The sequence below is a fragment of the Colias philodice genome, chromosome 2 (genome assembly GCF_061535455.1).
Source record: "Colias philodice isolate Cphi_HAF_F1 chromosome 2, ilColPhil1 Martin Lab GWU primary, whole genome shotgun sequence".
NCBI lineage: Eukaryota > Metazoa > Arthropoda > Insecta > Lepidoptera > Pieridae > Colias > Colias philodice.
In genome coordinates this window covers 4,387,502-4,412,295 of record NC_143087.1, presented here as the reverse complement: position 1 = coordinate 4,412,295, position 24,794 = coordinate 4,387,502, and the positions used below count along the sequence as shown (strand labels likewise).

The following is a 24,794-nucleotide window of genomic DNA, read 5'->3' as shown; positions in this document are numbered from 1 at the left end:
ATCTCCCAGCTTCCGTTCATCACTACTTTTTGGGACACCCTATATATATTTATTCAAATAAAAAAAAGTTATCTAATATATAGATGCAGTTACTGAACGAATTTTTGAATGTTATTACTCGATTATAATAATCTGTGCTCATTCTCATCACCAAGTAATACTTAATCTGTGATTGTCATTATATTAGCACACGAACTGTCAGTTGTCACTTGCCGCAAATTGTTCAATATAATTTCAACGTGAGGATATTTCATATAATTTGTTTATAGTTAGAGCTTAATCACATGTATTTTACATTTTTAAATTAGTTTATATTTCCTAATAATGACTACATCCAATATACAGCTCTTATGCAACGTCCTGAACAAATTAAGGTAATGTAACCAAAAATCTCTTCATAGTCAATATAAATTATTTAATTTCAATAATAATTTTTATTGTTTTCTAGGATTGACCATGTTATTAAAAGATCCAGACATTGCCAAAATCCGAGATACCGGCCTCCTTATTGGTTTGTTCAAAAAGAAAGAGTAGTATGTATCAAGTAGTCATATTAATACAATTAAATTATAACTTATATGTAGTTAACTAGTGTAAGAAAATAGTAATAAATGAACCTTTAAAATTAAATATTTACATTATATGGACAACAAAGGTCCTGTCCAAAAATAAAGCAGTTTGATAAAATGAATAGAATTATATTGGAAAAGCAGGAAGCCTTTATAATGTTCTATATAATTTTACATAAAGAATACCAAACTTATGAATCAGTTTTTCTTTTAATAATGTTTAATTTGTTAGAACTCAATAAAGCATAGTATATTAAATATCAACAGGTCAGCGATGATTTGTTAACACAAGATAATAAAGATTTTATTGAAGAAGTAAAGCAAGATAAACATAAGTCTCAACTCATATTGGAATCACCTTTGGCTAACATTGAACCCCAGCAGTCAGCTGAATGGACTCCATACACCAGACGGGTTGGAGTTATTGCTCGTAAAATTGGAAATTATCCACTATGGTCAAAAGATGGTAAAAAATATCAAACTACATTACTACAGGTATTCGATATCTTAATTATATTGTTAACTATTTACATAATATATAAAATTATTGAGGAAAAAGAAATGTACAAATTTCTCATTTAATTTTTCCAGGTTGTAGACAATCATGTTATAAAATATATTCCACCTGAAGAATTTAAACCAATGAAAATAGCTAATACAAACTGGCGAGAAAAGAGGACTTTAGGTTGCTTGTTAGTTGGTTCTGAAACTATAGATCCGAGTACTGTCACAAAAGATTATTGTGGAATGTTTACTAATGTTGGAATGCTGCCTAAGAGGCATTTATGCAGATTCATGGTGTCCCCAAGTGCACAGCTGCCAACTGGTACACCATTATATGCTACGCACTTCAGAGTTGGTGATTGTGTTGACATCCGTGCAAAAACGTAAGTTAAGTAATGCATTTGGAGCAGGTTAAAAAATTAAAAAAAATTCTAACATGTGTGTTTTCTATCAGTGATTAAGAGTTTTTAGAGTTTAATCTGTATAAAATTATTCTAGACAGCAATGAAAATAAAAAAATGTTTTGTGGTTTTATGAAACCACGGTAAAAGTGAAACTGTTCGAACGGTTCCGAACACTGCTTTGTGTAGCGCATGTCGCGTGACGGTCGGCTGCCGAGTAGGTATACCTACTCGGCAGCCGCGATACACGCGCCATGCGCTACACAGACCAAAAAGTTTGAGACGATGTAATAAAAGTTTCACTTTAAAAACCCTTTGGAAATTGTTCTTAATACATAATATATTATATGTAATATACATAACTGGTATAGTATATATGTAATACATTCAAATTTGGGAATTGTTTGTTATAGAATTGATCGAGGTTTTCAAGGTGTCATGAAGCGATGGGGTTTCAAAGGAATGCCTGCATCGCACGGTGTCACCAAAACCCACAGAAGGCCAGGTAACATCGGTGCTGGTGGTGAGAAGGCACGTGTTTGGCCTGGTACTAAAATGCCTGGTCACATGGGTAATAGGTGTGTAATCGTTTTTCTATGTGCCATATATAAAATATGGTATATTATTTTTAAATTATGGATTATTGACTAATATTTTAATGTGTTTCTAGTTGGCGTATTTTGCGTGGTGTTAAAATCCTGCGCATAAACACTGAACACAATGTCATATGGACGTTAGGTGTGGCAATTCCCGGAGAAACTGGTGCTATGTGCTATATCTATGATACAATATTGCCACTGAAGAAATTGAAAACACCACCCGCTTTTCCAACACAGCCTCATGTTGATGGTCTGCCATTGGAATATTATGATGAATCCATACATCAATTTGACCAGCCTACAATTACATATGAAGAATCATAGAAGTATTTTTCTTTAAGTACAAGTTAAGTTACAATAGAAGAAGTAATTTGAATAATTGCACTATAGTCCAATGTTAAAACATTATTTGTTGAATGTTTAGTGTATAGTATAGTATTTATAAATAAAATATAAATAAATCTTGATTGTTTTATTTGCAAGATGTATGCATTCTTATTTTTTTTTTAATTGTATTCAAGAAATAAGTATTAAAAAAAATAAGTACTTGTATTAAAAAAAAACACATTTAGGAATAATTTTATTTATTTTATTTCAAAACTACTTGTAACTTATCTAGTACAATATTATAAGCTAACATGATGAATATTAATTACTATAAGTATTTAATTTTATATAACAATAAAATTAAAAGCACAGTACATAAAATTATCCTACATAAATAATATAAAAATATGTATTTGAGTTTCCATATGATAGCCATAAAAATATGGGTTACAAAATTAATCAGCATTTATTTAACATCACTTTAGAGCGGGGGCACACGATGCGTTGCGGCGCCGCACCGCAAAGATTTCACCGTGTCAGTGGGCACACGAGCGGTGCGGCGCCGTAACGTCGGCGTCGTAGCAGGGTTGCACAGCGTGTCCTTCCTTGTGATGCAAAACAACTGAGTGGTGCCGCTCCGACGTCGCACCGCATTCACCCCTCCCCGCCTCGTCTTGGTGGTTACAAGTCCGGTGCGGCGCCGGAGCGCATCGTGTGACATGCCACAGATATTTCTATGTAAGACGACGCAGCGACACCGCTCCGGCGCCGCACCGCCGCCGCAACGCATCGTGTGCCCCCGCCCTTTATTGTGACTTGTCATTTATATTGAAAATTATATACTACAAAGTAATCCATGCATGAGAGTTACTGTTGATTAGGAGGTTGGAAACTGTATCCTGGATATGGCTGAGCACCAGCCGGCGGGGGTGCACCGGGAGCTGGAGCTCTAGCATATGGGTAGGGGGATGGTGGATATTGGCTAGGTGGATATCCCTGTTGATAGGCATGCGGAGGATAAGCCCCACCAGCTGGAGGGTAATTTTGTGGGTTTTGGGGATATGAGGACTGGGGAGGAGGAGCAGTTGACACTGAAGGGGCAGGACTACCAGGTTGCGAGGATGGATTTGAATATGGTGGCTGGCTCGCAGGTGGATATGGAGAAGGTTGTCCAGATGGAGGATACTGTTGTGGAGGACCACTTTGAGGTGGCCCACCAGATGCAGCTGTTGATGGTGGCCCATTATTTCCATGAGTACTAGAATTGAAAGTTGGAGATTGAGCAGATGGAGAGCCATACCCTGTACTTGGGGGGTTTTGTGAAGTATATCCACTTGGTGGAGGTTGTGGTGATCTATTAGGTTGGGAAACAGGTGTTGAACCATAAGCAGAAGTGGGTGTTGTATTTTGAAAAGATTGGGTTTGATATGGCTGTGGTTGTGAAGTTGTTGTGTTATATGTGCTAACACCAACATTTGGATAGTTGGCACCTGTTTGAGGAGGGGGATATGCAGAATTTCCTGTATATCCCGGCTGAGATGGACCTCTCACTGGATAGGGGGAACCTGCTGCAGCGGGACTTCCAGGAGGAGGTGCATATGGTTGTTGCCCTGATGATGGCGGATAACCAGGGCCAGGATGTGTAGAAGGAGGGTAGTTATTTGGAGCAGTGGTGATTGGAGGCCCATAGTTAGAGTTGGGTGGATATCCTTGGGGTTGCTGGGATGGGTTAGGAGGGCCATATCCCTGCCCTGGAGGACCATAACCTCCCTGAGGTGGATATGCTCCTTGATATTGACCTTGATACTGGTTTTGTGGGTATGGTCGTTGACCATATGATTGTGTTGGTCTAGTTGGTGCAGTTGAAACTCCTGATGGTGGACGATATGGTTGTTGCGGTGACCCTGGGACTTCCGCACCAGTTGCTGGGGGATTGAGTGCACCCTGAGGTACATTACCACTTGCTAGTTGATGTGGTGGCTGCAAAAGTGAAAAGATCATAGATAACATTGAAAAGCATGAAATTGAATTGAGATCAATAAATTTTAAGAATGAATTCAAAAGATTTGAATACGGTGATATAATCTTAAATCTGTAAAAACCACAGGTGAAAACAATAAAATTATACATAATATACTCAATAGATTCATATTTATATAGCACTATAATTAATTATATAAAATTAAATAAAAATCAAGCATATTTAAATAAAAAAGAAGTAATAATGTGCTACAATGTAGTCCGTACTCCGTACCGGTAAAATAGCTTGAATATTCTGATTAGCGTCGGCCACAGATGCCAAGTAAACCAGATTCCTGTGCAGTACTTGCTGATATTGGTGGCATTCAACTAGTTGTCCTTTCGATTGATATTCTTGAATAGTTTGTATTAAATGAGCGTTTTCATCCAACATTTTCTGTATTTGAGCAGGACTTAACGGAGGCCGGTTTCCGCGAGGTGCAAAAGCCACAGACATTTTTAAGATTCTTTACTCGGTACACAAGACAAATCTAGGAAAGTATCAAAGAGCTCTTATTAAAATCGTTCGCTAAATGCTATTATTAAATATTAATCCTTTGTCTTTTTACATTAAAAAGAAAAAGGTATAAAAATAATTTACACACATCACGTCTATCGATAGCAAAACACAAAGCAATAAAAAAAACATTGTCTGAGTTGCCAGTTAGAAGAATATTACTTACCAGACTTAAAAAATATTGTAACGACTTTTTTGCGATTATTAAGTAAAGTTATATTAATTCCACAATATTATTTAGGTAATTTAAAAGATATTACTTTGGAGGCTAGGAGGTACATGAGTTAGAACAAACTGATATGGAATGAATAATAATATAACATGCGCTTAGCGTCGTTATACTTCTCTAAATCTAGGCACTAAATTTAGAAACTCATTTTTTAGGAATTAAAGTTTCTGTTCACACTGTCCATTTGAAACAGATTTAATAGAGATAACGATTATTTTAAAATTAAAAAAATGCAGAATCTATCTACGATTTATTTCATGATCGTTTTACATATTAAATACGTATCTCACGAGGAAGTGTTATACTTCTATACTTCCTATTTTCTTCTAATATTTACTTAGATCTATTTATTTGTGTATTTATTCAAAGAAAGATATGCAATAGAAAATTCGTATTAAGATTTAGTTTTATCACAAGTTCTATTCTTATAAAAATCAAATGTCACGATAAGTGATTGGAATTTGAGCGGATGGCAGATGCCAGATGCCACTGTCAGAGGATGAGAAAGCTGTTTGCGTTTTAATGTCATTTACATTTCTGTTAATTCATTGAATTATTATAATTTTCAAGTGGGCCCTATAAACGTTATTAACAACAAACAAATAAAAAAAACATGGCATCAGTACTTGTTCCAGAAGTGCCAGCACCAGGATTTTCTTTTGAAAATTGTCAGAGGTGAGAATATTAACCTTGTCTATTTGGTGTTAAGTATTTTGTTTAACTTTCATAAACAAACACTGTATCTTCTTTTAGAAATGCATTCCTCGACCAAAAAGGCTTTCCTGCACCGAAAGCGACAAAAACCGGCACAACTATTGTCGGTATTATTTATGCTGATGGAGTGATTCTCGGCGCCGATACTCGTGCCACTGAAAACACTGTTGTATCAGATAAAAACTGCCAGAAAATCCACTATCTAGCAAGCAATATGTACTGCTGCGGTGCCGGTACTGCTGCAGACACCGAAATGACTACTCAGACTGTGGCTTCTCAATTAGAGCTTCAGCGCCTTCACACAGGGCGGGTGGTACCAGTTGAGACCGCATCAACTCTCTTGAAACGTATGCTGTTCCGTTATCAAGGTCACATTGGGGCTGCCCTAGTGTTGGGTGGTGTGGACCGCACTGGATCCCATATCTATTGTATTTACCCTCATGGATCTGTAGACAAACTGCCATATGCAACTATGGGTAAGTACTATTGCTACCAAAATTAAGTATAATCTCACACATGTTAATTATCATCAACCAAATATAACAAAAAAAAATCCTTAACAGGTTCATCATTAACTCTGGTTTTAATTTATAGGTTCTGGATCATTGGCAGCTATGGCTGTTTTTGAGTCACGTTGGAAGCCAAACATGTCTGAAGAAGAAGGCAAGAAGCTTGTTAGAGATGCCATAGCAGCTGGTATCTTCAATGACTTGGGCTCAGGTTCCAATGTTGACTTATGTGTAATCCGCAATACTGGCCCTGCCCAATACTTAAGAACATATGAGGAAGCTAATGTGAAGGTAAAATATGGCACTTACAAATATTTATCATATTATAAAAATTTCTAAATAAAAATATTTTAGAAAACATGAAACAAAAAAAAATTCTCAATTTTCTCTCAACTCTAATTAAAAAGGAATCTACATGAAGATGGCTGTATAAATATAATTTTTTTATTAATTTACTTGGTTGCTTATGATTTGATAAGTTTGAAACATATGAGTGTTTCATGAACTATGTCTTTTATTCCTTTTAAATTTCATTCAAAGTATTAAAAAAAATTCTTATAATTTCAGGGTAAGAAGCAAGGTTCATACAGATACGCTCCAGGAACCACAGCTGTATTGAAGCAAAGGGTCATCCCTCTGGAGGTGGAATCAGTGTCGGTTCGTCCAGTACAACCCATGGAAGTTGAACCTTCCCCAAGTCGCCGTTAAAATTTCATTTAAATAAAGCATTTTTTAAACATATTTTGTAGTTATTATGTATTTAGAATATCCTTTTGCAAATTATTCTTCACAATAATTGCCTCTCTTATTCATATTAAAATACAGAATCCAAATTATGACTACTTGGCATTTTTTTTTAAATTCATTACAATAAAATGCGTCTCCATATCCTACTATGCTGCTAGCTGAATGAACCCCGCACAAAGCGCGCTGTATTATATTGTAATTGAACAAAATCATAAATCAATGGGTAGGTACTTAGTACGTACCTACAACTAGGTAGTTTAGAAACAGTTTCATGTCGAATAATAAAATTATTTTGGAAAAGATAAATAAAAACACCTTGCATTATTCGTAAAATATTTTAATAGCATTTGTTTTTAAGATATGTATTATAAATTCATATAAAGAGTCAAGAAGATATAAAAAATATAAATTAAATAAAATAAAAATATGTTGTTCTTACACTAAATATTTATAAATAATAAGTCTTGAATGAATACTAATGACTAAGTTTCACAACTCTTTCAACTGGAATGGCATTACTTGTACAGTATTATAGTAGTAGGTATTTCTTATGAATATTCTATTTTTTATGTAAAATAAAGTCCCATGTATCTTTCCATCTGAGATTCATTAAGTCGACTTCAGTGAGATCAGTGTTTCCATAACTGAGTACACTAAACTTTTTAAAGGTGAGTATTACGTACGCCAGCCAAATTGTTATGCAAAATATAAATATGTGAGCTAATGACCTTGTTCTTTCTTGCTTTTGTATTAAATAATAGAGGTGATCGATGACAAAAGAGAGAAGTAATATCTTAAACATATAGGCGGGTAAATAATGATGTAGGAAAAGTGTGCGGTCCATGAAGAAAAAGGGAAGGTAGTGGAGCCAATAGCCTAGAAAGAGAATGCATCCGGCGTCATAGAATTTCTGTGAAGCTCTGGGCGGAAGATCCGTGATAGCTCTTCTTGTTCGAATGGCGTAGAGTACGAGGAATGCGCCGTACAATAATACTGAGAGGGTGCCCGCGTACCAGGTCACAAGGTTGCCAATTAGATGTACTTGAGCCTGCAAAACGAAAACAATTATATTCAACTAATAAATACATAAATATGTTCTGTATGGATTTTTTCTGGAATCGGGAATCATTTTTGTTAATATGTATGTACTTATCCTTTGAAAATATCAGATTGTAGGAGATGATCCGTAACAAGTTAAAATATTATGTAATCCGTAACAAGTTTTAATAATAAACAAAGCTTTTGTGCATATGCCATTTAGCTTAAAATAGTATGCTAAACATTTTTTCCATTAAAAGACCATAATACTCGTCGCCATCTTGCGTGCAGCTCGGAGCCGCTAGCCAGCACGCGTCACACTCACATTAGAGTCCGGCGAGAGCCAGTACGCGATGGAGCGCTGCAGCACGGGCCAGTGGTGCGGCTCGCTCGCGAACATGTGTCCGTGCGGCGCGTCACTCGCGTGCGCCGCCATCTTGCGCTGCAGCTCGACGAACTTCGCCCAGAAGGAGAGCCGCGTCGCTGTGGTGGGGATCATCTCCGCGGACACGAGCTCGCGTTCGCGCTCGCGACGGTCTTCAGCTGTACAATTAATTGTTAAAGAAATATTTTTTTTTATAAATGTTCAACATATGTACATGGTACAGTGTAAATCGACCATTTAATTCCCGTTAAAAGCGCATAGTTTTCATCGTTTCTTATTTGAACCAAGCCGAAAATTTTATATAAAAAAAGAAAATTCGAATCTAGAAAACGGTTAGATTTAGGATAGGCCTTAGGGTGTTATATGGTCAAATCAGTCCGAAACCTTGTATTTACACATCACCAAAATAATTCTCACATTTCGAATATCGATGCTCCTCAACGTTCCAAACTGTATCCTGATGGTCAGTGGCCTTATCAGCGACCACCTCGTGCTGATGGAAGCCCCAGGCCGGCAGCTGGCGGCCGCTGAACCGCAGGGCGGAGCCCGAGGGCTCGTGGAGGAGCCGCACTAGCGAGTGAATGCTGTCCCATGTGGCTTCTTCGGACTCCCGGTTCACGATCTCTACTCGCCAAAGATTCTGCGCTGGCATCGACACATTGTAGTCGATGTAGCACGATACTTCCTGGAAATACAGCCTTGTTGTACAATTTTAATAATATTTTATATGGGTATTTTTGTTACTCAAAAAGCTGTGAATATACATTTTTGCAATAAAATTTTAATAATGTTAATTTTTGAATTACAATTCGTTACGAATAGGTCACTAATTTACATCTGTAAGAAAGCAACATTGTGTTTAATTTTAACATGGTTACTAAAATTACCATATATTATGTTAAGAACAAAGGACAGAGCCTTTCAAACTTGTATTTTAACGAAATTAGTTACGATATATTTCTCATCACGGAATTTATACAATACAATACAGAAACGAATGGAAAAATAGTTTTAAAATTTTTTCATGAGCACTCATCTACTACAAATTAGAAAATTAGCCTACCAATTCTCTTATAAAATAGAACAGATGTATTTCACATTTATTTCCCTACACTTGACCTATATTTCTCTACAGGAAATGCATGCATCATTGAGTCCGTGTACTAGCTGCACGACATCCCCATGTCGGATCGCATCCGGCGGGTACGACACGATGTGCGACGATATTATGTAACTATGTACTTCACTTAAGGGGCTGACAAGACCCAATTTAACAGTGATTGCGCTCTCGTTTACTCCCATACAATTGGACAGTGTGCGCAAACGAGAGCGCAATATCACTGTTTCTGGGCGGGGCCAGGTCGTAGAAGAAAATAATAAGAAAATATGTGATTTAAGGAAAAGTGTGGGTCATTTGGGAAATATGACTCGTTAGAGGTTCAGGTATGAATATGTTGACTTCGTGTTTTAAATTGCAGACCCGTACGTCAAAAAAATAAAGACATAGAATCGTTTAATGATGATTTTAAGACCAATCTTTGCAATTATCTTCTATCGAGCCGATTTCGTCCAATTATGTATCGAGTCCGTCCACGGTCTTCGAAATATGATGAATATTAACATATATTTTTTTTGATGGGCTAGAACAAATATCTTTTCTTAAAAAACTGCTCAAATAACTTCAATTTTAACAAAATTGGGTCTTGTCAGCGCCTTAATGATCAAAGATCACCTGCGAGTGGGGTGTCACAGCAGCGGCCACATCGTGCGAGTTGAGCGCTCTAGTAGTGAGTCCATGCACCAGCTGCACGACATCCCCGTGTCGGATCGCATCGGGCGGGTACGACACGGTGAGCGACGACACGTCGGGCCGCTTCACTATCCACCAGTTGTTGACGTCCTTGAAGCTGTAGCACGTGACCTGCTGCTGGTGCGACGAGCCGCGCCCGTCCGCGTAGCGCACCGGGTACACGTGCGCGTGCGAGTGCAGCCAGCACGTGCGCCCGTGGGAGTGTCTGCATTTATTTAAAAAATGTTTAAAAATTTTATTTACCATACATGGAGCAATAAAATAAGTAGATGTATTTGTAAGAATTCACAATTAAATTTCTGAATATGGATGCTGAAAAATATTATGGAAATAATCTGGTTTATAGATTTAAAGTAGAAAACTCTCGTAAAAGGTCATCTTCGGGGTTCTTACTAATTTAGACAATAAACAATTAAATGAATTCGTTTTGTTTAACGTGTTTGGCTCGCATAAATAGAGCAAGCACCATAGACCATAAAAATTATAATGATTACAAAATTAAGGTTATTGATTACCTTAGAGTAATCTGGGAGCCATGCGCAACATGTAATGGTTGTCCTCTAGTTATACTAGCAAGGCCTCCTTGTAATGATGCTTGGAACGCACTAGACATAACACTATCATGGGGTCCAGCTTTTGGAAGCATTGCCAAGTGTGCATAGAATACACTCACATACACACTGAGTGGAATTATGATCAGTATAGCTACTCTCCACAATACCGACATCGCAAGACGTAAAGCAGATTCGACTTGTCCAAATCTGTTCCACATTTGACGTCCAACCAATATAAATGCCAAAAAATATGTGTAGAACCCTGAATATTTAATGCTGTAAATAATAATATATTATTTTAGATAATTATTGTAACTGCAATAATGACAATTTGGAAAATTAATGCAATTTCTGTTTACTTACGAGAAACAACATCCAAGTGATACTGCTCCTATACAAAGCCATAATATTGAAGCCAGACCAGTTTTTCTTGTACTTTTAATTACACACAGAATTCCCCACATTCCAAACAGAATTTGTATACTTTCTAATAGCATAAATCTGGATTGGGTCAGGAGACTATTTTCTACAAAACAGGGAATAAGCAATTATATTACAAAATTGAAAATACATAACTAGAAATTAGAATATACACAATTTTCCTTTTTTAATCAACAATTAATATTTGATTCTAACTAGTCATTAACTATTCCTTCAGTCTATTTTTTAAGCTATTGCATAGCTTCTATCACGGGCCTTAAGCGCGGCGACCGAATGTAAAAATTCCGTAGCGAAAAAACCTAACACCCCCCACTCCAACCGAAACAGCGATGCGATGCTATGCAATAGCTTTACCGCGGCAGTCCTCGAGTGCCACATATGTTTTTTTTTCTTATAAGAATAATGTTTGAAAAGTTATATCAGTATATTATATAGAGACATAGATATTTATTTATAATACATTAATACTTACCAAACAAAACCAATAAAGCAGCTAATACAGCAGTCACTTGATGTACTGAAGTCTCCAACATAAATTGATATGAAAGTGCTACAAGGATACTGCCACTTATCGCAGGTAGAATTCTTAAAGCTGTCACAGGTACATTTTCTGTATACGGAGATCCAATTCTATCAAAGGTGAAATTTCCATCATAGCCAGCCATACGACCAGCTAAATACAACAACTGTTTTCCTAATGGTGGGTGGGCATCAAAAAAGAAAACACCTTTTGTATAAAGTGATACATATCTACCATAATGTAGCTCGTCAAAGCTGAAAATTAAAATTAATTAGGATAAAATATAGTATTTAACTACATTAAATATTTAAAGAAAATAGTATTGTTTCCGACAAAAAATAAAGCCATAATATTTATTATTATCTATGTATTGATTAAAAAGATTAGTAAAGTAAACTTACACAATATAATGAGGATTGTCTAAGTTATACAATCTAGTGCAAAGACCTAAACCTAAGAGAATAAGAAATATTATATCAATTTCGATTTTTAAATAATATCTATGTGATATGTTTGTATTCTCTTCATATTTATCATCTTTGCATTCATATTCATTCTGTGCTGGGGCACCATCACCCTGAAATAAATGATATTTTAAATTTCAATCACTGAGTTATTATATATTTACTTTTACTCCAATTAATTTTATTTTATTCCTTATAAAGACCATTAATTCTTTTAATTTATATGTTGTATAGTAAAATGTAATGGTTAGTTTTCGTGTTATCAAAAATACTTACGACTTCTCTTTTTAATAATTTTAAACTTTGTTCAGAATTCTCTGTTTCAGAAACTTTCTTGACCTCGTTTTGTTTGTTGTGTTCCTTTCTATTTTTCCGATTTTTTATAGCTTTTGTTGACTCCATGTCCATCTTAAATGCTTAACTCATGGAAATTCTTCATGTGATTGAAAAATTTGCGTTAATTTTAATTTTCTATTTCAAAATATAAACGTAAGCAAAATTTTCTAAACATTTTCAATCAGTCTCGGAGTTAACGGAACTAATCAACTAACCGGTGTGAAGTGTGAACAACTGTCAAGGACAATACAAATATCAAAATATATTAAAATATTCTAGATTCAGCTTATTCAGTAACAATCCATTCTTATTCATTCAAATTTTTCAAAACACTTTTAAATTACCTACCTATTTAAAGATTTGTAATTATGTACAAATGCTATTTCTATATATGGCAAAAGGGTTTTTTTTTAATATCTCCAATTGTCTTGTATCCTAGTATCCCGCCGTTTATCTCTATCAACCGTCCAGCTGTCAATTCATCAATTGTCAATTTGTCATGTAGTAACTATAGTCCTTTCCACCTAAGATGATTTCTGTGACACATCGATTTTTGACACGTGTAGAGATGTCTTTACTGAAATCATATCAATTTTTTCCGTTAATCGATAATATTTTATATGGAAATGAAATCGATTTGAATAAAGTACCAAAATTAGTTTTTTCGGCATTTCGCCAACAATTAACTAAGGAAACTTAGCAAACAACAGCAACAAAAAGTCAACAATAACAATTAGTAACAATAACGGAATACCACGTAAAGTATCAATACAAAAATGCAACTTGTATACAAGGCTGACGCACTCGTACAGACGATTGACTCGATTGACAAACGATCACAAGATAGGCGCCGATTATATGATTTTCCAACTCTATGATTTTTCAACGATCCATTTCATGTACACGAATTGCGTAGGTATTATATTTTTGTGTTATTTTATTTTATTTTTCATTATATTAAACTAAACAATACTGTTTTTGATTTATAAGCTTAAGATGTTTCATTTTTATATTTTTGGTAATAATGCCGCCATAAAATATGATAATAAGCACTAAAATTATTTTGGCGTTTTAAACATAAAATACGTAATTCGGAACACGATGAAGTGTCACAGGAATCATCCTAGTTGAAAAGGACTATAATACTTAATCTGTGTTTGTCATTGTGAAGACTGAACTACTGAAGAGCCTCAATTTTTGAAAAATTACGCCGTAGCGGCCGCAAGATATGATTCTTGCATGATTCTTAACTTATACTAATATCATAAACCTATTGCTGAAGGCTGAAAGATGATAAATGCAGATTAATGTTTGTGACGTGATCAGTATCAGTCCTAGAATAATTGTGTTCCGTCGTCGCAGTGGAGTGAAAACAAAAATAAATTGAATAGAGATTGTTAGATGCAACCAAATAAAACAGATTATCTGTTATTTTTTTTGTCATTTCGTGCATTTTGCTTTCATTGTTTAGTTAAACACAATGACGTCTTTAAATGCTGATATAGATTTAGTACAATGTCCAGTTTGTGGGAGAGATTTCGCGAAAAATAATATTGAAATTCATGTAAACAAATGTATATTTCTTAATACACAATCTGAACAGAGCTGTAAAAGACCAGGCTCACCAAATGAAAATATTTCATCACTTCAAATAAAGCGAGTTAAAAAGGATAAAGTAGACATAAGTTCCAGTTCTGCTATGGTCAGTTCTTTGATAACTTCTTTTCTTTTCGTCTTCTTTCAAAGACTTAAGTTTGGAATTTATTTGAAATAGGTGTAAACAAAACTAAATTTACTATATAAATTTTAGAATGTTGGTGATAAATCTCAGAATCAAACTGTAAATAAAGGAAAGAAAGACTACAATGATAATAAAGATATACCTTTAGCGGAATTCATGAGGCCTTCCTTACTAGATGATATTATAGGTCACAAGGAATCTTTTGGTCCTGGATCTATGTTACATGCTATACTTTCAAAAAAGAAAATACCAAATATGATTTTGTGGGGACCACCAGGCTGCGGAAAGGTAAATGCTACTATTCCTCATAAATATAGTATTTGAATTACGAGTTTGGTTGCATGTATGGTGATGTCAAGCCCATAAATTAATAAAAAAAAGTTATTTTTAGTTAACACAATTTACTAATATGTAGTAGGATTTCAGACATCAATGGGCAATGTAATTGCAAATGTATGCAAGGAACAAAGTAATTTAAGATTTGTCAAGTTATCAGCAACTATGTCAGGAATTAATGATGTAAAAGAAGTTGTAAAAGTTGCCAAAAATGAAGCTCAATTCAAACGGCATACAGTATTGTTCATGGATGAGATACACAGGTAATAAATTTAATTAACAACAACATAAGACAAATACAAATTCCCTTAGCTAAATAATATTTTAAATAACTTTGAAGCTTGAACACCAATCTGACAAGCTTTATTTGCTGATTTTGGAAATGTATTAAATAAATAATGTACATTACTCACATCATGAAGATTATACATTGGGAATGTGTAGCTGCAGTAACTGTTATTCCATATTCCACAGATTTAATAAACTGCAGCAAGATACATTTTTACCACATGTTGAAAATGGCACAATAACTTTAATCGGAGCAACAACAGAAAATCCATCTTTCAGCTTAAACAATGCTCTTTTAAGTCGTTGTAGAGTAATTGTATTAGAAAAACTAACTGTTGATGATGTTACTAAAATATTAGAGAGAGCTGTAGAACAAAATAATCTGGCTACAGTGGTAGATGAGCTGGAAGAAAATTCTTTGGAAAATAATACTACAAAGTGAGTAGGTGGTACGTACCTATATTACTATTCTCAACTAAGAATAATGATTTTTTTTATTGAAAAAAGGGGAAGTAATTGATTTCTCAAAATAAAGCCCAATAGCCTGTTTGCAAATAGTCATCATACTTTTGGAAAATTGGAATTGAGTTTCATTTCTGATTAGCTACAGTAAATACAATGCTTATTAGACATCTGCAAAAACTATAGGTATTATGTTTAAGGCATCTCACTTATTGGTGATAAATACTAATCAGTTGAGGTACATAATGATTAATGATGTTAAATTATTATTTACTAGCTGTGCTCCGTGGTTTCACTCTCGTGGCTCCGCTCCTGTTGGTCTTAGCGTGATTATATATAGCCTTCCTCGATAAATGGGCTACCTAACACTGAAATAATTTTTCAAATTGGACCAGTAGTTCCTGAGATTAGCATGTTCAAACAAAATTTTCCACTTTATAATATTCGTATAGATTTTATTTTCTTCAAGATGTATTATAGAGAGAGCATCTTTGAAGTGGTTAGCTGAAATGAGTGGTGGTGATGCCAGAATTGCATTAGGAGCACTGGAACTTGCATTAGCATCACATGAAAAAGGGTCTGCTTCCACTCCTGTGATTACTCTTCAAAATTTAAAGGATGGAATAAAGGTAAACCATTTATATATTGCATTCATGCCATTATGAGTAAAAATGGCATTGATTTTTTTAATTTCTCTCTATTAAAATGATAGTCTAAGAATTAGGTTGACAAATTGTAGGTATTATTAACTTTTAAAACATTATTTATGTTTTAGAGAACTCATATACTATATGATCGAAAGGGGGAAGAACATTATAATATAATATCTGCTATTCAAAAATCAATACGCGCCAGTGACGACAACGCAGCTTTATACTGGACTACAAGAGCACTGCACGGTGGAGAAGACCCTCTGTTTATTGCCCGAAGACTTATAAGAACTGCATGTGAAGATATTGGTAAAAAAAATTCTGTGCAGAACTCGTTCGAAATTATTTGATAAAAAATGTACATATAATGTGTAATAATTTGATAGGAAACTAAACTTTTTAAATAATCTCAAGGCTAAAGGATTTTGTAGGATAATAAATTCCCAATTATTGTCAGGCTTAGGCAATCCGAACGCGATAGTTGAAGCGGTAGCGTGCCTTGAAGGATGCAAGCACATCGGGATGCCGGAGTGTGACGTGTTGCTGGCGCAGTGTGCGGTGAGACTGGCGCGAGCACCGAAAAGCACAGAAGTTTATCACGCCATGAAAAGGGTTCAGCATTCTTTGAAAGAAACAAAAGGACCATTGCCGCCGGTTCCACTGGTTTTGCGTAACGCACCTACAAAACTGATGAAAGATTTGGGTATTTTATTTTTTATGGCATAAAATGTAATGTTAAAACTTTATTCTTTAAAAATTTCATAGATTTGATGTCAGATGTCTATTTGTGATATATATTCAGTGTATAACAGTGTACTACTATCTCAAATTAGATAAAATTCGATGTAAGTTTCTATTTGATGAAATATATTGCCCATTTACATTTTAATATAATCAATTACAAATTCCAAATCACCATTATTACTACTCCACTTTGGCCACGCGTGCGAATATACAGATAACATTAGTAAATATTATAGAGATTTAACGTTGTAGCGGGTAATCCACTGAGATTTTTAAAATCTTAGTTCCTTTAATTTTTCAACTTCCGTCTTGATTCAAAATGATTTCTGAAAAAATGATGAATGAACCTCTTAGACATATATAAAAACTATTACGAGTCCCAATTTCATTGCTAAACAATTTAAATTTCAGGATATGCTGAAGGTTACAATACGCGACATCGAGATTCTTCTGGTTTTGTATATATGCCGGAGGGTTTAGAAAATGTCAACTTTTTTAATGAGGATAATAGCTAAATCTCAATGAAACTATGATAAGAAGAACTAAAATATTTACTGTTATATACTTATGTTCACTATTGTTAAGATTATTAAAAAATAATGCAAAAATTCTAGTGTCATTATTTTTATTCGGATAATCTCATTTCACAATTTTTTATGACATGGTAAAAATTTACTATTTACAAGAAGTAGACATTATTGTAATGTTACAATTATCTACAACATTGTACCTTTTCACTTACTTTTCCTAAACACTGTTCTATTTTATAAAAAATAAAATAACATTATTTCTTATTTTACAACTTTTACTGCTGCACATTGTGCAAAAAAATACTCAATAGAAATATATGCTGGGCAGCATTCATGTCATTACATGTAAAATCTATGCAATGTAATGTTTTGTTTGTAATTTTGTAAAATAGCTATTGCTTACAAACAACTTCATCATGTACTGACTGAATAAAGCCTCACTAATATTTACAAAGCAACTGCCAAATCCATACACAATCCTTCAACACATTCATACGAAAATATAAACTAGCAAGTACCTTATTATCCTAGCAATTAATTTTTATCTAAACTAAATTATAAATGAGATACAGAAAATGAAGTCCAAGTTTTTGTACATTTTAGAAATAATGCTTACTACGTACTACTTACTGAACTACAGGCAACTAAATAATTGTCTAAAATAAATTAGAATCAGACTTCTAATTTGGATCCTTATGCGAGGAACAAAATTTATTTTGCTTTTGATTTTTTACACAAATTTGTTTCACGTCAAAAATCCATAAAACAATAAATAATTTCAAGATAATAAACATGTATAAAGTGGAACGTTTACAGACGAAACAAAATATATATAATATTATAGCTAATGCTATATTGATATTAGAACACATAGTCCGGCCCGGCCATGTCTATGGCCCAACGGAATTTATCACGTTGTGTTTTGTTGTATATTTTTTCAATGGGCACATTATGCTTCTTGCACCTGAAATAGATAAAATAGTATATTAAATATAAGAATAAGATAGAAAACATTATATTACAGACAATATTTTAACGATTAATAAGAAACATATTTACCATGAAACTGAAATACGAGGGTCGAGATAATTGAGCTTAGAAGTGCCAAGTGCAATTGTTTTATTTTCATCTTTATCCGTTTCTTGCAGTTCCAGTTTCTTCAATTGTTCCCTAAGACGCTCTAATGCCTTCTTCTTTTTATCACAGGCCAGTTTTTCCTTAACAGACCCTCTCTTTGCAGCCTTACTTGCTTCTCTCAAATCTTCTTCAGCCTCATCGACTTGGTCTCTCTTAGCTTGTATTTTTTCTTTAAGAGCTTCCATTGATTTTGAATGACCTAAAGCATACATAGTTTTATTATAAAATTGTTTAAGAAAAATAATTGCACTCCTAATTTAGTGCAATTAACAAAAATAAATAATGAATACCACTATGACATGACTCTTATCATACATACCTTTTGGCACTGCACGTTGATGGTTACATAAAATAGCAACCGCACGATTCGCTCTGTTATAGGCCAGAATCATTTCTGGAACTGTTGCATCTGGATCGGTTAATTCTTCCAACTGCCTTTGAAGGGTAATAGATGCATTGTATGTACGGAAAACTTTAGCTGTTAATCCAGGCATCAAATCCTTTAAATGATCATTAAGTGTTTGGGTGTTCAGTCTATCAAATAGATCATCACTGCCTTTTTTGTTTTCCATAAATAATTCAAGATTTTTAAATACACGTTTTTCCACTGGCACCTCATTATAATATCTAATAGAATCTTTACCAAGAAAATCGAATACAACTACGTATTCTTTTCCATCCTTTTCTTTGTGCAATTCAATATGTTCAACTCGCAATGAACAACAGCCCACTGTATCTGCTTGATCATCATCTTTTTCATTACCTGCTCTCAACGCCAGACGATCAATAAAGTATAATGCCACGGCACGTTGACGCACACGCATTTCCTTTGCTTTCCAATCAAGACGATATTGATTTCGTATTTTATCAATACACTTGTGCAGTTTGCGAGCTGTTTCATATTTCTGCCAATCTTTTTCACCTTTAAGTTTTGAACTTGGATTTAACATAACATACTTTGGTTGACCCTGTACGTTTTCTGTCCATGATGCTAGCCATGTGACGGTATTATCATGACGCACTTCCTTCCATTTATGACCAGAAGGTGGCTTGGGTATTTTACTATCTTTAGAACAATTAATCAAAACATCTTCAGGCATAACACGTCTTTTTAACATACCCATCTTAGGGTGTTCACCTCGCCCTCTGAATAGACCTGGAGGTTCAATCCTGAAATTACCAATTTTTTCTTTGTGCCCATCAATTATACAAAAGCCATATTCTTTTTGTATTTCTTCATTTTTAGCTTTAATAGCAGCCTTTTCCTCTTTTGATCGATTTTTATTTTTTTCTGAGACACTTTGGAAATAGGCTTGCATTTCTTTGAAATCACATTTGGAAAGATCTTTAATAATTTTAGCTTCTTCAGATGTCATAACCTTACGCCAATCATTAAAGAAGTTATTATTGAATGTTGATTTAGTGGTGTAATCATGATCAAGCATACGAGCGTAGAATCCTGCAACCTCTTCAGTATCTTGAGATAGTCGCATCTCTTTCCCATCATAACGGAATTTAACATTTGATGGCAAAGGTTCGTAGGGCGGCGCAAAAAGAGGTCCTTTGTGTTCAAGAAAGCGCCATTTAGTGCCATCATCATGTTTCTGTTCTTCCCACCTAAAGAAAGGAAAAATTATTAAGTATGTAGTATTCTAAATACATATTTTAAAACAGGTTTTTCAATTTCAATAATAAATAAAGTCAAATTACTTTTTTCTAGATATTCGCAATTGACAAACTAACACGGGACTAAAATTTGACACGCGTAAAACTGATTTTATTTCACATAACCTCACTGCCAATGAAATCAACATATCTATTTTTCCGCATTTATATAACCTCAATCTATATTTCTGTCACTGTCAGTAAAAAATTGGTAAGAGCGCCATCTAGCGTAGTAATTTAATAACAATATAACCCATAGTGACATTTATATCGTGTTACTATCAACAAAGCAAGGAGTACAAACTTTTTCAGAATAATTATTCATATTCTATATAATATAGAAGTTTAATTAATTTTATCCCTCCCCAAGAATGTTACATTCTATACTGTTATTAAAAGCTATGTTAGTTATTTATGTTAATGAAGCTTGAAACATTTATGAGCGTTCATGCCCTAGAATCTGATTACTTATAGCCGGAAATGCTGATTTAAGAAGTACTAAAAAATATGACTTATTAAGTTTTTAGTAGGTAATTATATTTATTTATGTATTATTATTTGCCACTTCAAAATTTGTTTCTTGGAAGAAAAACTTTCTACATTTTGTATATAGTTGTTCCATTATAAAGGTTTTTTTTTCACAGGCCGTTTTTGGAATTCATGGTTGAAGCTTTACGTAGAAGCCAGATATTAGTAAAATTATTAGACTCCCGTCTGTTTTGACGTTATATTTCAATAAACCGATTAATTTACTAGTTAATGGCTTAAAAAAACACTCCAATAAATTAATTTTCATTCAAAAACAATCCACTCAAACGCACATATTTTGTTGTTTTTCGAAATATTTGCGCGTGATTTTCGTTATAAAATGTAATTTGTTTGTGTCTATATTAATAAGTGTCTAGTATTTAAGAATATAATAATAAAATTTTAGTAAACAAATGTGTATTTTTTTTACAACGAATTATTTAAAATTGCTCCAAATACGGCTTGTTACTCAGTAACGGCCGGTACTACCTATATTTCTTGCTCTGTGGCATGTCTGTAGCCGGTACGAGTTGAGCGGGAGTAACGCTCTTAACTAATCCTATGTAAGTACAATATTGTTTTATTGAGAGAGATCTCATCTCTATACTAAATGTAAAGAAGTTTTTTTTTATGTTATAACTAAGGCAATTTTGTTTAAATTCTCTTGTAATGCTCAATTTTTTTTTTATAATACATAAAAGTGGGAGATATAAGCTTTTGAATTAATAAGGGTTCTTTAGTGTTACAAATTACAATAAATGGAATAGTAGTCAAGACATGAAATATCACAATGAAAATAGTGACGAATTAATGTTGAACTTGTTGCAATTCAGTTGACACATGGTATGGGCTTAAACATAATGATAGAATTAACCAAATTGGTTCAGCTGTTCTCGAGTTTTAAACCTAGCAATAGCAACACATTTGGCGATTCATTTTCATCATAAAGATTCAACATTTCTCACCATTTCCAAACTTCCTGTTCTTCTTCCTTGCCATCCTTTTTCTTGCGCTTGGTGGGACTAGGATTTTCTTGAGGTTCTGTTTTCTCAACCTTTCGTTTTTCTGCCTTCTTTTTCTTCTTTTTAGGCTTTTCTTCTTCCTCTTCATCCTCATCAAACTCACTTGGCTCTAAAAGTATTGAAACAAGGGATTATAATAGCATAGGCTTCAAAGTTTTATATCTAACTAGCGGTCCGCCCCGGCTTCGCCCGTGGTACATATTTCGCAATAAAAGGTAGCCTATGTCCGTTCTCGGGTATCAAAATATCTCCATACCAAATTTCATGCAAATTGGTTCAGTAGTTTAGGCGTGATTGAGTAACAGACAGACAGAGTTACTTTCGCATTTATAATATTAGTATGGATTTATAATGACATAAAAAAGTTTTATGTCATTGTCCTTTTGTATTAACATAAACTTATATAAATTAGGCCCTAACATTTTGGAGATACATCTGAAATTCATGAAGTATTTATTCATTTCATATTGTTTAATGTTTATATTTTTTTATAAATACTTTTACTTTGTATTGTTAACTCTTGGTGGAAAAATCAGTTTTTTTTTAAGAAACGCACATTCTTTATTTAGATAAATAAAAGTAAATAAAAATGGAACATGAGTGAATAGTGCGTTTCTTTAAAAAATCTATTGATTTTTTTAAGAAGAAAATACCTCCATTCAATGTGAAATATAAAAGAGAGCTATGTTTGTTACACCACACACACAACACAAAAATTCTATCTAATCTTTCTAGCTTTGGTAGTGCTGAGGCATGCAGTAAGACACATATAATTTATAATGATTTGAATAGATTGATTATATAATAGTAACACATAAGTTAATTACCCTTTTTAATTTTCTTTTTAGATTTTTTTCTTTGCAATAATGGAGTATCTTCTTCCTCTTCTTCACTTGCTGCACGTTTCTTCACTTTCCTTGATGTCTATAAAAAAATACAGCATTCTGTAGATCATGTTTCAATAGAAACACAACATACCATAGTGCTACATAACAAACAAGAGGAAAATAAATGTAAGCGCTCATTTGTTGTTATTTAATACCTACTACATACATGTAAACTTAAATTGATTTCAATAGACATGTGATGATTTATTACATAAAGTCACCAATTTTATTGTTAATTCAATTACCAAAGGTTGATCCTGTTCATCATCACTATCTTCCTCTGGTGGCAATTCAGATAAAGGCTCGTCTTTGAACTGTGACAGTGAGTAGTCACAAGAAGACATGGTGGTGTTAGCTCCAGCATATCCATCGTCACTTTCCACCTTAATTTCTTCCTTTATTCGAGTTTCATCAATCTGTTATAAAAAATATCACATTATTATATGAACTTGTTTACATATTTAACTTTATTGTTAATCTTTACATCCAAAAATACCTGTAAGGGTTTTTCTTTCATAGGTGAGTCTTGAGAATCAGAATCAGATTTAATTACTTTATTGGTTGATTCGCTGCTACTCTTCTCCCGATATTTACTTGAGCTGTGTGATAAATTGTTTAACTTTATGTAATTCTTATTACTAGTAGAATAATGAGTAATTGAAAAGCACTTATAACATGTCAGGGCAGTTACCATTGCTAATTAATGAATGAATTAATTAACAATATACTTATATAATTCCTGAATAGCTAAAATTGCTAAGAGTTAGCAAATTTTTTATACCTTTCCAAAATCCAAAAACAAAATTTACTATACTTTACCTATGTTTATCTTTATCTCTTGAACTTGAGTGCTTGTCACTTCTGTGTTTGTCTTTGTCACTCTTGTGTCGATCATGTTGCCTCTCTTTGTCCCTATCTTTAGATTTGTGCTCTTTATCCTTGGAAGAATGATCCCTCTTCTTATCTCCATCACTGGACTTGTGTTTGTCCCGATCGCTTCTGTCTTTCTCTTTGTCACTCTTATCCTTGTCTCGATCTCTGTGCTTATCTTTATCACTTCTATGTTTATCCTTGTCACTGCGTTCTTTATCGGAGCGTTCCTTGTCCTTTTTGTCCTTATGATCCTTTTCACGGTCCTTATCTTTGCTTGATGATTTATGGGAACTGCTGTGGTTTTTACTGCTAGAATGCCTGTCTTTCTCTTTATCCCTGAAAACAATTAGAGTATTAAAAGATGATTATTATATAGATATTACTATTGAAATTACAAAAAAATTAAAGGTTATGTGACAAAAAAAATCTATATCCTACTACACATAACCTATAAAAGTTTGCTTTCTGTTCGTTCAAGAACGATAACTTCTAATGCTCACCCTAGTTAAAGTATTAATGAATGAAGTGTGGTCGGAACATTCTAGAACACTTACCTGCTTGAACTGCTGCTATGTTTGGAAGAGCTCTTATGGTCGCGGTCCTTATCCCGGTGTTTATCCTTGCTAGACGATTTGTGGCTGCTTTTATGCTTTTCAGAATTACTGTAACCGTTGTGAATACCATTCACGTGTTCGCTCTTATTACCATTAACTTTTCCCTGAAAAAAAAAAAAAAAATTACAACAAATTTTAGTAAGACGATAAACGTAATATTTCAGAATAAGGTGAATTTATTACTTTAATGTGAGATGAACAATACAATAAATCCATCCATTTTGCATAGGGAAGCTTGGCTTCTGTTCAACGTGAAAAGTACAGTAGACGCCATATTGGGACTTAGAAAATTTTTGCTTTGTCGTACGCGGCTACACTAGTAAATACGAAAATCAGGACAACATACATATCCCAAAATGCGAGAAATAGAATAGTTATTTAAAATAAATTGATCTAGGTACTTACGGAGGCACAGTCATTATCACTGGTTGGATTTTCAACACTCATTTTGCCTACGTATACGCCGTTTGTTCGAGATCAAGATTACATGAGGCCGGTGCCCGGTGGACGGAGCGCAAATTCTAAGTGCCGAGCTAGGACGACTACGCATGCGCTGGCTATTCGCAATACTAAACAACTTCACATCGAATAGTTCAACGATCTCTTTCGTTCAAATTTCATTCTGTAAAAAATA

The 24,794-nt window shown here is 34.0% G+C and overlaps 6 protein-coding genes across 6 annotated transcripts; 3 read left to right on the top strand and 3 right to left on the bottom strand.

The window, feature by feature from the left end:
- The first annotated feature begins 190 nt into the window (after nt 1-190).
- Nucleotides 191-2,535, top strand: mRpL3 (mitochondrial ribosomal protein L3). Its single transcript, XM_089703132.1, has 6 exons — nt 191-374; nt 449-533; nt 837-1,064; nt 1,161-1,456; nt 1,888-2,052; nt 2,145-2,535. The coding sequence occupies exons 1-6, from the start codon at nt 325-327 to the stop codon at nt 2,395-2,397; spliced, it is 1,077 nt and encodes a 358-aa protein (XP_089559258.1). The 5' UTR covers nt 191-324; the 3' UTR covers nt 2,398-2,535.
- A 672-nt stretch (nt 2,536-3,207) lies between these two features.
- Nucleotides 3,208-5,065, bottom strand: LOC149490330 (uncharacterized). Its single transcript, XM_089703126.1, has 2 exons — nt 4,655-5,065; nt 3,208-4,380 (listed from the first exon to the last, which is right to left on the bottom strand). Exons 1-2 carry the CDS (start codon nt 4,874-4,876, stop codon nt 3,268-3,270), a joined length of 1,335 nt encoding a protein of 444 aa, XP_089559252.1. The 5' UTR covers nt 4,877-5,065; the 3' UTR covers nt 3,208-3,267.
- Nucleotides 5,066-5,648: 583 nt separating this feature from the next.
- Nucleotides 5,649-7,129, top strand: Prosbeta2 (Proteasome beta2 subunit). Its single transcript, XM_089703118.1, has 4 exons — nt 5,649-5,840; nt 5,919-6,355; nt 6,474-6,679; nt 6,956-7,129. The coding sequence occupies exons 1-4, from the start codon at nt 5,779-5,781 to the stop codon at nt 7,094-7,096; spliced, it is 846 nt and encodes a 281-aa protein (XP_089559244.1). The 5' UTR covers nt 5,649-5,778; the 3' UTR covers nt 7,097-7,129.
- Nucleotides 7,130-7,457: 328 nt separating this feature from the next.
- rt (Protein O-mannosyltransferase rt) lies at nt 7,458-12,919 on the bottom strand. Its single transcript, XM_089703110.1, has 9 exons — nt 12,624-12,919; nt 12,285-12,460; nt 11,836-12,137; nt 11,286-11,448; nt 10,884-11,198; nt 10,291-10,573; nt 8,976-9,243; nt 8,499-8,716; nt 7,458-8,183 (listed from the first exon to the last, which is right to left on the bottom strand). The coding sequence occupies exons 1-9, from the start codon at nt 12,753-12,755 to the stop codon at nt 7,695-7,697; spliced, it is 2,346 nt and encodes a 781-aa protein (XP_089559236.1). The 5' UTR covers nt 12,756-12,919; the 3' UTR covers nt 7,458-7,694.
- Nucleotides 12,920-13,845: 926 nt separating this feature from the next.
- Nucleotides 13,846-17,454, top strand: LOC149490327 (ATPase WRNIP1-like). The gene is made up of 8 exons (XM_089703099.1): nt 13,846-14,385; nt 14,494-14,712; nt 14,851-15,023; nt 15,235-15,486; nt 15,980-16,139; nt 16,286-16,469; nt 16,618-16,863; nt 17,316-17,454. The coding sequence occupies exons 1-8, from the start codon at nt 14,164-14,166 to the stop codon at nt 17,417-17,419; spliced, it is 1,560 nt and encodes a 519-aa protein (XP_089559225.1). The 5' UTR covers nt 13,846-14,163; the 3' UTR covers nt 17,420-17,454.
- Nucleotides 17,455-17,512: 58 nt separating this feature from the next.
- Top1 (DNA topoisomerase 1) lies at nt 17,513-24,731 on the bottom strand. The gene is made up of 10 exons (XM_089703095.1): nt 24,566-24,731; nt 24,101-24,264; nt 23,493-23,882; nt 23,170-23,272; nt 22,919-23,089; nt 22,614-22,710; nt 21,730-21,895; nt 18,891-20,188; nt 18,494-18,770; nt 17,513-18,398 (listed from the first exon to the last, which is right to left on the bottom strand). Exons 1-10 carry the CDS (start codon nt 24,605-24,607, stop codon nt 18,296-18,298), a joined length of 2,811 nt encoding a protein of 936 aa, XP_089559221.1. The 5' UTR covers nt 24,608-24,731; the 3' UTR covers nt 17,513-18,295.
- Nucleotides 24,732-24,794: the final 63 nt, after the last annotated feature.

Bases quoted from the DNA above. Each gene is read 5' to 3' on its own strand.
- mRpL3 (XM_089703132.1), top strand. From the start codon at position 325: ATGACTACATCCAATATACAGCTCTTATGCAACGTCCTGAACAAATTA. The intron at 1,065-1,160 runs GTATTCGATATC...TAATTTTTCCAG, and splicing joins ATCAAACTACATTACTACAG to GTTGTAGACAATCATGTTAT. The intron at 1,457-1,887 runs GTAAGTTAAGTA...TGTTTGTTATAG, and splicing joins GTTGACATCCGTGCAAAAAC to AATTGATCGAGGTTTTCAAG.
- LOC149490330 (XM_089703126.1), bottom strand. From the start codon at position 4,876: ATGTCTGTGGCTTTTGCACCTCGCGGAAACCGGCCTCCGTTAAGTCCT. The intron at 4,381-4,654 runs GTACGGAGTACG...TCACTTTTGCAG, and splicing joins ATATTCAAGCTATTTTACCG to CCACCACATCAACTAGCAAG.
- Prosbeta2 (XM_089703118.1), top strand. From the start codon at position 5,779: ATGGCATCAGTACTTGTTCCAGAAGTGCCAGCACCAGGATTTTCTTTT. The intron at 5,841-5,918 runs GTGAGAATATTA...ATCTTCTTTTAG, and splicing joins TCTTTTGAAAATTGTCAGAG to AAATGCATTCCTCGACCAAA. The intron at 6,356-6,473 runs GTAAGTACTATT...TTTAATTTATAG, and splicing joins ACTGCCATATGCAACTATGG to GTTCTGGATCATTGGCAGCT.
- rt (XM_089703110.1), bottom strand. From the start codon at position 12,755: ATGGACATGGAGTCAACAAAAGCTATAAAAAATCGGAAAAATAGAAAG. The intron at 11,449-11,835 runs GTAAGTATTAAT...CCTGTTTTGTAG, and splicing joins TGCTTTATTGGTTTTGTTTG to AAAATAGTCTCCTGACCCAA. The intron at 9,244-10,290 runs GTGATCTTTGAT...CTGTATTTCCAG, and splicing joins CTGTGACACCCCACTCGCAG to GAAGTATCGTGCTACATCGA.
- LOC149490327 (XM_089703099.1), top strand. From the start codon at position 14,164: ATGACGTCTTTAAATGCTGATATAGATTTAGTACAATGTCCAGTTTGT. The intron at 14,386-14,493 runs GTCAGTTCTTTG...TATAAATTTTAG, and splicing joins TAAGTTCCAGTTCTGCTATG to AATGTTGGTGATAAATCTCA. The intron at 16,470-16,617 runs GTAAAAAAAATT...AATTATTGTCAG, and splicing joins AACTGCATGTGAAGATATTG to GCTTAGGCAATCCGAACGCG.
- Top1 (XM_089703095.1), bottom strand. From the start codon at position 24,607: ATGAGTGTTGAAAATCCAACCAGTGATAATGACTGTGCCTCC. The intron at 22,711-22,918 runs GTAATTGAATTA...ATTTTTTTATAG, and splicing joins ATGAACAGGATCAACCTTTG to ACATCAAGGAAAGTGAAGAA. The intron at 18,399-18,493 runs GTAAATATGTTT...TATCTATTTCAG, and splicing joins CCTCGTATTTCAGTTTCATG to GTGCAAGAAGCATAATGTGC.